The 10,690-nt window shown below is 41.4% G+C and overlaps 1 protein-coding gene across 2 annotated transcripts in view; it reads right to left on the reverse strand.

The window, feature by feature from the left end:
- Positions 1-10,238, reverse strand: part of LOC123510414 (carbohydrate sulfotransferase 4-like) — a 26,758-nt gene extending 16,520 nt beyond the window's left edge. The window contains exon 1 of one of the 2 annotated variants that reach the window (XM_045265588.1): positions 9,951-10,238. In XM_045265588.1, coding sequence (XP_045121523.1) covers positions 9,951-9,956 — 6 coding nt within the window. In that variant the 5' untranslated portion in view covers positions 9,957-10,238. The remainder of the gene's footprint in view (positions 1-9,950) is intronic. The other variant, XM_045265587.1, reaches the window with a different exon arrangement.
- Positions 10,239-10,690: the final 452 nt, after the last annotated feature.

The raw sequence follows: 10,690 nt of genomic DNA on the forward strand, positions 1-10,690 counted from the left end.
GAAGGACTCCCGTGAAACAATGCTAGTAATCTCTGTGCTCTTTACAATCAGTAGTGGTGAACCTGTATGGATCTTTAAGCGTTTTTACGATTATTGACAGATGTTTTTTTGTTTTTGTTTTTTTCATGCATATCAACATAAACCGTCCTGAGAACCGCGTCAGTTATTTCTGTGGCCTTTAAAAATTATCGTGGTGGAAGTGCATATGTTTTCAACGGCATTTTTACAGAGCTTAGTAACAAGTAAGTGAAATTTTTATATAATCAACAACACAAACACTGCTGAGAACCACGCCAGTCGACTCGTACCCTTTGAAAATAGTCGTGGTGAGAGGGCAAGTTCTTGAATACGACTCCAACACTGCTGCCAATCCACCATAACTCCCTCCCTTGGTTCCTTTCACTTGCACCCTCCCTCCCTCACTCCCTCCTTGCCTAAACCCGCCTGCCCCAAAACTGATTCTATTCATTCCTTTACTTTCTACATCCTTTTACATCCTCGCCTTGCTACTGACACCCCTTCAGTTAGTTAAGGAAGGAGGGAGTGGTTTGTTACACTAAGTCAGGTTTAGTTGTGCTTTGTTATCTGGAAGTGTTAGGTAACGATTGTTCTTGTGAGTGTGTGTGTGTGTGTGTGTGTGTGTGTGTGTGTGTGTGTGTGTGTGTGTGTGTGTGTGTGTGTGTGTGTGTGTGTGTGTGTGTTCAGTTAATCAGACAATGTTAGTCAACTAGTGATACAGTCAGTTAGGCAGGCAAACAGTCAGTCACTTAGCGAATACATCAGCCAGTCAGTCAGCCATTCAATCAGTCAGCCAGGTAGTTAGTCAGCCATTCAGTCAGTCAGTCAGCCAGTTAACCAGTCAACCGTTGAATCACGTGCCAATCAGTAATTCAGTCAGGCAGCAAACAGGGATGCGCATTAATACATTCTAACACGTAAACCCTCCACAGTCCTCACATTAATATGCAGGTGTCAGTTTGCACGTGGGAGAGGAGGTAAGGACACGGGGTCTTAAGTGTAGCATCTCTATGTCCTTGTGTCCTTGTCTCTTTCTTTAACGCCAGCTGACTTTTAAAAGGAAGCATAGTGTTAGTAAAAAAGTTTGGGTGTTGTCTACAATACGCACTTGTAACTGGTTCTAGTGAATGTTATAAGCGATGTTTTCACATGTTTCAAGATGTGTGTGTTAGGGGATGAGGTAGTGTTGAAATAAGTGAGTAAATGAGTGACGGAAAAGTAAGAGTTGTAATTTGGTAGGTTAAGAATTTTGATTGGTTGATTGAGTGAGTGAGTGAGTAAAGCAATAAAGATAAGATAAGAAGCAAGTTAAAGAATTAGATCGTGAATGAGTGAGTCAGTCAGGAAGTTTACTAAAGAATCACTGAATAAAAATAAACTCAAATCAGGAACCAAGACAAGTAAATAGCTCTAAAATTCGATGAGTGAGTGAATAAGTCAATAACACACTCACAGAATCAAAGCATGAATAAATAATAACAAAAACAAGAAAACGAGTAAAAAAAAGTTAGATTCAAAACTGAGTAAGCGAGGTTAGATGAGGCAAGAAAATATGGTGGAGAGTGTGAATGAACGACGGGGGTGAATAAACAGCGTGATGAGCGTGTGAATAGTGTTGGTTAGCGTGGTTAGGATGGTGAATAGTGACGGCAGCTGCGGCGTGGTAATGTGAATGGTGAAGAGAAACATTAACTAATCACTGTTTATGGAGCTCCTCAATATCAACTCATCGTCTTCAGCTTTTTCTTACTGGTATATGTTGAATTCTCTCTCTCTCTCTCTCTCTCTCTCTCTCTCTCTCTCTCTCTCTCTCACACACACACACACACACACACACACACACACACACACACACACACACACACACACACACACTTATTTTTACTTTTCACCTCCTGCTCTTTTTCCACCTTTCCCTTCCATCTCCTCTTCCTCTTTTTTTCCTTTCACCTCCTCTTTATTTTCCTCTACTTTCTTCACATTTTCCTCTTTCCCTTCTTCTTTCTTCGTATAATTAGTCAGTCAGTCAGTCAGTCGGTAAGTTATCATTTCCACCACACACTCAACCTGTCAGTCAGTCACTCGGTCAATCAGTCATTTGGTCGGTTAGATAACTGAATTACACATGAGAGAGAGAGAGAGAGAGAGAGAGAGAGAGAGAGAGAGAGAGAGAGAGAGAGAGAGAGAGAGAGAGAAAGCGGGGGGAGGGGGAGGGGAAACATAACTCGCCCCGCAATCCGTCTCAAACCGGATTCGTGAGTCAAAACTTGCCCCTAGTCTGTCTACCTCCACCCTCCGCTGCCTTCTCCTCTGTACCCGTACTCACACATTCTTAGCATCTACAAGTACTTTTTTTGTAATGTATTTTAACTTCAGGGCTAAGAAGTCTTTAAAAGCAATACACAAGTGCTTTTAAGATCAAGAAATTACATTTTTTTTTTCCTTTAAGGGTAAGTGAGAGGGGTCAGCATGTTACGCTATCTCAGCGCACGCGGCAAAACAGTACAATACAACAGCTAACGTTTGGGTGAAGGAAGGGCGCGCCATGAATCTAGTGATGCTCAGCTGATGGAGAGATTTCTGCTCGCCCTTGATGGTGTGAATGTGGCAGGTCTAGAGGGAGATACAATAGTTACACTGCAAGAGATATGATGAGATGAAAACCACAACTCAGGTACAAAGAAACCAGACATCAGCCATGCCAGCAAAACCATTGAGAGCCAAGCATAATGTGGCATTGTCAGATTTATGATCTATCTCTCTCTCTCTGTGTGTGTGTGTGTGTGTGTGTGTGTGTGTGTGTGTGTGTTTCACTGTTTGATCTGCTGCAGTCTCTGACGAGACAGCCAGACGTTACCCTACGGAACGAGCTCAGATTATTTCCGATCCTCGGATAGGTCTGAGACCAGGCACACACCACACACCGGGACAACAAGGTCACAATCCTCGATTTACATCCCGTACCTAGTCACTGCTAGGTGAACAGGGGCTACACGTGAAAGGAGACACACCCAAATTACTCCACCCGGCCGGGGAATCGAACCTCGGTCCTCTGGCTTGTGAAGCCAGCGCTCTAACCACTGAGCTACCGGGCGCGGTGTGTGTGTGTGTATGTGTGTGTGTGTGTTATCGATGCGGGCACACAAAACTTATTGTATCCAAATACGAGGTAAAGTGTGAAATTTGATGAGTTTTATTTTTACTCATATGTTATTTCAAGAAAAAAAAATTAATGAATGTATAATTTCGTATATAACATATGTAGGAAACGAAACACAGGTGGTTTCAGTCGTAAAAAGAACACCTTTGGAAAAGTAATGACAACAGCTAAAAATACCAGATGATGATTCATAGGTGAATCAAACTTCAAAACATAAATCACATAACGACATCCATTATTAAGTGACTATGAACGTGAACCAGGCACCAAACTTACTTAAACTCGTCGTGTCTCACAATCTTGGGGTAGAAATAGTGACGTGGACCAGCTCAATAGGATATCAACACGTGTACTAAATGTGAACCCATTTAGTACCATAAAACATTTTTCATAGTTATTTTACTTACTATTTGGTCACTTGAATCAGCCGTGGTACAGTGGAACCATGCGTGTTTTGGGGTCCGAGGGGTCTCGAAAAGCATGGATTCGAATCTTGTCCATGGTCCGAGTGTAGATTGGGCATCCACACTCGGGGCAACGTTTTCTTAATTAATGGGTGGGCTTTGAGATAGGAGGTGCCCCAAAAAAGTATCCCCTTTAGCCCATAAATTCCCGTGAAAAGCCCACATGGTATAAATAAATAAAAAAAAAAAAAAAAGCTTCAGAAACTTGTGTGGGGAATAGAATAGTGAAGACTGGCCATTAATTTTCTGACCTCCATATGTAAGTAAAATCGTCCACTCATACCCAGAACTCAAGGTAAAAAATGCGTCCAAGTACTGAAGAGGTTACGGACAACTGATCAAGACAGAACACCGTGGTATGATAAAATGTCCACTTTCTGTTCAATGACGTATATATACAGTTCACCATGTTACCTTTCACATGCAACACTGATCTGATCAATGGGAAAACGAGGAGGAAGAATGGGAAAAAGAAAAAGAAGAAGAAGAAGAAGAAGAAGTAGAAGTAGAAGTAGAAGAAGAAGAAGAAGAAGAAGAAGAAGAAGAATAATGATGATGAAGAAGGATGATGATGAGGAAGAGGAGGGAGAGAATGAAATATAAAATCAAAGAAGGAAGAATAACTTGCAGAACAATGACATTCCTCCTCCTCCTCCTCCTCCTCCTCCTCCTCCTCCTCCTCCTCCGCTTACTCCTCCGTTTCCTTCTCCTCCACCTCCCCCTCTTCCTCCTCCTCCTCCTCCTCCTCCTCCTCCTCCTCCTCATCATCATCATCATCATCATCATCATCATTAAGTAAAAAAAAAAATAGAAAAGAAAGACAGAGAACCAACAAAGAAAGAGAAAGGTTTGGCATGCAAGAGAGAGAGAGAGAGAGAGAGAGAGAGAGAGAGAGAGAGAGAGTTGAATCTTATATATTTCTCATGACTGACTTTGTACAGCTGTGTGTGTGTGTGTGTGTGTGTGTGTGTGTGTGTGTGTGTGTGTGTGTGTGTGTGTGTGTGTGTGTGTGTTGTGTTGTGTTGTGTTGTGTTGTGTTGTGTTGTGTTGTGTTGTGTTGTGTTGTGTTGTGTTGTGTTCCGTGGGTGGTCACTGGCCGGCAGTTACTCGGAATGTTAAGCCAAAGGTGAAGAGGAGGAGGAGGAGGAGGAGGAGGAGGAGGAGGAGGAGGAGGAGGAGGAGGAGGAGGAGGAGGAGGAGGAGGAGGAGGAGGAGGAATGAGAAGAGGAAGAGATAATGATGATGATGCAGAAAATACGAATAAGTACAACAGAATAGATCTTAACCTTTTCCTTTCCTGTGTGTGTGTGTGTGTGTGTGTGTGTGTGTGTGTGTGTGTGTGTGTGTGTGTGTGTGTGTATGGCAGGAAAGGTCACTAACCCCAACTGCTTCCAAAACCTCTTTCTCCTTCCTCCTTCTTCTCCTCCTCCTCCTCCTCCTCCTCCTCCTCCTCCTCCTCCTCCTCCTCCTCCTCCTCCTCCTCCTCCTCCTCCTCCTCCTCCTCCTCCAGTTCTCTTGCAAGACGAGCATCTATAGACTAATACAATTATATTCTCTCTCTCTCTCTCTCTCTCTCTCTCTCTCTCTCTCTCTCTCTCTCTCTCTCTCTCTCTCTCTCTCGTTCGACAATCAACTATCATTGTAAGAAGTTTTCTACATTTCTTAACCATGACTTAGAAAAGAATGTAAAAATAAATAAATAAATAAGGCAAGTAAGTCAGTAAATGATGTTTCATAACATAAAGCTTCTGGAACTGAAACGAAGCGAAAAAAAAATATATGAAAAAATTAAAAATAAGATTCGCTGCGAAAAAAAAATAATAAAACAAGGGAAATCCAGTTACATTCTTTTCCAGAGATAGATAGATAGATAGATAGATAGATAGAGAGAGAGAGAGAGAGAGAGAGAGAGAGAGAGAGAGAGAGAGAGAGAGAGAGAGAGAGAGAGAGAGAGAGAGAGAGAGAGAGAGAGAGAGAGAGAGAGAGAGAGACGTGCACGCAAACACAACGCATCACCCTGACACAAAATACAGGGTGAGGCAGAAAGAAATGACGGGTTGTAACGTGATACAAAAAGAGATCATCAGGTGGGAGCACGAGGGAAGGAAGTACAGGTGACTCTCAAGGTCATTACTTTACCTGAGGGCTGAACACTTACTAGGAGAGGCATATCGGATCCTTGGGAGCAGTCAGTCAGTCAGTCAGTCGTCAGTCAGTTAGTCAGTGGTCAGTCAGTCTGTCAGCCAGTCAGTAAGTTGGTAATCGATTTGGCGAAGGGAAGGTTAAGTCAGATAAAGTTAGCTGTGGTTACTCAATCAGTCAGTCAGTCAGTTAGTCAGTCAGTTAGCTGAATGAAAGACAAGAAAAATAGTAGCTAGTTTGGTCGGTCAGTCATCTTGTCACTTCACAGCTATGCCAGAAAGTCAGTCAGTCACTCAGTAAATTAATCAGTCAGTCATGCAATCAAGCATCCAATAAAGTGTTCAGTAAGTCAGTAAGCCAACCACACAATCAGACAGTCATTCAATCAGCCAATTAGCCAGTAATTCAATCGGCCAGTCAGTTACAGTCATTCAATCAGCCAGTCAATTGGCCAGTCAGTTAGCCAGTCATTCAATCAGCCAGTAAGTTAGCCAGTCATTCAATTAGCTAATCAGTTAGTCAATCATTCAATCTGCCGGTCAGTTAGTCAGTCATTCAATCAGCCAGTCAGTTACTCAGTCATTCAATCAGCCAGTCAATTAGCTAGTCAGTTAGACAGTCATTCAATCTGTCAATCAGTTAGCCAGTCATTCAATCAGCCAGTCAATTAGCCAGTCATTTAGATAGTCATTCAATCTGCCAGTCAGTTAGCCAGTCATTCATTCAGCTAGTTACTTCGCCACTCAGTTAGCCAGTCATTCAATCAGTCAGTAAGTTAGCCAGTCATTCAATCAGTCATTCAGTTAGCCAGTCAATCAATCAGTCAGTCAGTTAGCCAGTCATTCAATCAGTCAGTCAGTTAGCCAGTCATTCAATCAGTCAGTCAGTTAGCCAGTCATTCAATCTGCCAGTCAGTTAGACAGTCATTCAATCAGCCAGCCAGTTAGCCAGTCATTCAATCTGCCAGTCAGTTAGACAGTCGTTCAATCAGCCAGCCAGTTAGCCAGTCATTCAATGAGCCAGTCAGTTAGACAATCATTCAATCAGCCAGCCAGTTAGCCAGTCATTCAATCAGCCAGTCAGTTAGACAGTCATTCAATCAGCCAGCCAGTTAACCAGTCATTCAATCAGTCAACCAGTTAGCCAGTCATTCAATCTGCCAGTCAGTTAGACAGTCATTCAATCAGCCAGCCAGTTAGCCAGTCATTCAATCTGCCAGTCAGTTAGCCAGTCAGTTAGACAGTCGTTCAATCAGCCAGCCAGTTAGCCAGTCATTCAATGAGCCAGTCAGTTAGACAATCATTCAATCAGTCAACCAGTTAGCCAGTCATTCAATCAGCCAGTCAGCTAGCCAGTCAGCTAGCCAGTCATTCAATCAGTCAGTCAGTTAGCCAATCATTCAATATGAGTCAGTTAGTCAGTCATTGAATCAGCCAGTCACTTAGCCAGTCATTCAATCAGCTAGTCAGTTAGCCAGTCAGTTAATCAGTCATTCAGTATTCCAGTCAGTTAGCCAGTCATTCAGTCAGCCAGTCAGTTTGCCAGTCATTCAGTCAGCCAGTTGTTCAATCAGCCAATCAATTAGCCAGTCAGTTAGCCGGTCATTCAATCAACCAGTCAGTTAGCCAGTCATTCAATCAGCCCGTCAGTTAGACAGTCGGTTAGTTGGTCATTCATTCAGTTGGTCAGTTAGCCAGTCATTCGGTCAGCCATTCAGTTAGTCATTCAATCAGCAAGTCAGATACCCAGTCATTTAGTCACCCAGTCAGTCAATAACTCACGAAAACAGTTAATCCAGTCTTTGTCATCCCAGTCACTTACTCACTCACAGAATATTTCAATGCGTAATAAGAAATATCAGGTGGGGAATTTTTCGTTGGAGTTCCTTCCTATCAGAGTGCTAGAATTTCCTTTTTCTTATTAGGACATATTATCTTGTCTCTATCGCTGCCTGGGTTTATCCGCCCCCTTCTTTCCTTCCCGATAAGACAGTCTTCTAAAACCTTTCGCTCTCTCACTACTATTTAAAGAGGCCACAGATATGATTAACCGCAATCTCAAGTGTGTTTCGAAACTTAACATGGTAAACATATTGTAAACTATTAAAAAATAAATAAATAAAAATTAAATAAAAACATTATAAGCATATTCTAAACTATAAAAATGACCTTAAAACACATGTCAATTTACCATGACAGATTTGAAAAGCAACACAGATGATTAACCGAGATCTCAATGCTGTGTTTCTTCCTGTTAATAATTAAAAAACCTTAATTTGTAGCTAAAATCATAAAAACACCTTTAAAAAGAACTGTGTCGCTATATCACTATTTTCAAAGGCCACGGAGATGATCACTCGAGTTCTCAAGAATGTTTCTCCTGTTAATAATGTAAAATCTTATTAATCTGTCAAGGGAACAGTAAAAAAAAAAAAAAAAAAAAAAAAAAAAATTAAAAACGCATGTCACTTCCATTGGAGCCTTTTCAAAGCAGCGTTTCAGAATTAGCCTTGACTGACATACACGAGGACACGATCTAACCCGTTTTTTTTTTTCCAACCCCTTTCACTACCATTACAGTTTCATTCTTCTCTAGATATCGATAGAGGATTGGATTAAGTTTATATTTTGTAAAGGAGTGTTAGGTCCTTTCTCACGTTACTTATTTTCCAACGTTGACAAAATAACACGCAAATCATACCTTACCAACGATCTTTTTCATGGGGTTCTTATAATCCTCTTAGTTCTGGATCGATAAACGCACGGAAAAGATTAAGAAAGAGGAGGATCATAAAGAAGGAAGAGGAGGAAGATTAGAACAAACGGAAAATTAAACACAAATATTATATTCAAATCGATAAAACCACAGTAAAGATTAGAAGAGAGTCACGAAGAGAATCAGAGAAATTAAGCAAGTTGAAACCATAAAAGAGAGACACGTGTGTTAAGTTTGAACGTCGAATGTCAACTGATAACTTTAGAATGTAACTTGTACATCTCTCTCTCTCTCTCTCTCTCTCTCTCTCTGCTCCAGTTGACGTAGAAGTAGCATGGTAATAAAGAAAACCTGACTCATGTTCCAAACACACTTATAAGGGGTGTGAATGCTACAAGGAATGCTAAAGGAATCAATTAAGTAGTTGCAACAAAAGACAGGCTAGGCTATATGGAAGGTAATTATCCCCCTGTCATCCATTTGTCATCATTAATCTTTCTTCGTGTTGGTGTTTCGTTAGTTTGGTTGGTAATTTTGATTGGTGTTGGTGTTTTTGTGGTTGTGTTGTAGTGAGTACTAGTGACTTCCTCTTCTTCTTCTTTATTCTTTATTCGTGTGTTATCAATATTGTTTGCTTTATTTTTTTATGTTCAGTGCACCAGAATCGTCTTCAGTATTCGTTAGAAGAAGAAGAAGAAGAAGAAGGAAGGAAGGAAGGAAGGAAGGAAGGAAGGAAGGAAGGAAGGAAAAGGGATGAATATAAAGGAGGAAGAGAAGGAAAGGGGGAGAGAAAGGACAAAAAACACAGCAACAACAATTCAATAATATCAATCTTCCTCAATCATCACCACTCCTACCACCACCACCACCATCACTACCACCATTGCATGACAGACATTCTTCATCATCATTCAAATTTAATCCCACGTCACTTCACTATCAGAAGGAAAGGGGGAGAGAAAGGACAAAAAACACAGCAACAACAATTCAATAATACCAATCTTCCTCAATCATCACCACTCCTACCACCACCACCACCATCACCACCACCATTGCATGACAGACATTCTTCATCATCATTCAAATTTAATCCCACGTCACTTCACTATCAACTTACAGTCAGCTTAACTTAAATTGATAAATAAATGAATAAATAAATAAATAGTAATAATAGTAATAATAGTAATAATAATAATAATAATAATAATAATAATAGTAATAATAATAATAATAATAATAATAATAATAATAATAATAATAATACAAATTCTGATGTAATTAATCTGATGTGGTATATTTTTTTTCTTACTTTCTCTTCATTTATTTCTTTGGCCATTAAGTTCCTTTCGTTAATTCTAAAACATACGAATTTTCATTTCTATATCTATCAATCTCTCTCTCTCTCTCTCTCTCTCTCTCTCTCTCTCTCTCTCTCTCTCTCTCTCTCTCACCTCCATAGGGATGCCGAGGGGGGATGGACCCACGCAGAGGAAGAGGAGTGGGAGGAGGAGGAAGAGGGAGGAAGAATAGGTAACAGCTTCCGATCACCTCCTCTGTGCCATGGTTCTCTTTGTCTGGGTCTTGGAGTCAACAGAACATGAGGAGCAGCAACAATCAACCCGCAGGCACACACTCATGAACCCCAAGACCCGCGCGCGCTCACACACCCGTGCTACCAGACGAATAAGCTGAGGCAGACTGTCTTGTGTATGCTGAGTTTTGTGCTCGTCCGTCCTCCTCCTCCTCCTCCTCCTGTGGTAGTTCTCTAAGCCAGCAGCACTTGGCAACTCGTCACGGTGACGTTCTTGGGGTTCCTGGGAGAGAGGGGAAGGAGGGAGAGAGGGAGGGCGGTGGTCAGACAGGTGGCAAGGTATAGGCTATAGCAAAGGGTTCTGATTCGACACCCTATTCTGAAATGCTCTCTCTCTCTCTCTCTCTCTCTCTCTCTCTCTCTCTCTCTCTCTCTCTCTCTCTCTCATTTTCGTGGTTGCGGTGATGTATTCTTGTTTCACTGTCACAATTGGGTTATGAAACTATCCTTGAAGACTATAATGACTTCTACGGAAGCTGCCACGATTCTTAAACTATCACTAGAATCATGAAAGCATCTTTGAAAGCCTCCATCACTTCCACTAGAGTCTGTCACGGTATAGGGTTCGTGTCAAAATATTACAACCATGAGACTACTAAA

Source organism: Portunus trituberculatus, chromosome 29 (genome assembly GCF_017591435.1).
Source record: "Portunus trituberculatus isolate SZX2019 chromosome 29, ASM1759143v1, whole genome shotgun sequence".
Taxonomy (NCBI): domain Eukaryota; kingdom Metazoa; phylum Arthropoda; class Malacostraca; order Decapoda; family Portunidae; genus Portunus; species Portunus trituberculatus.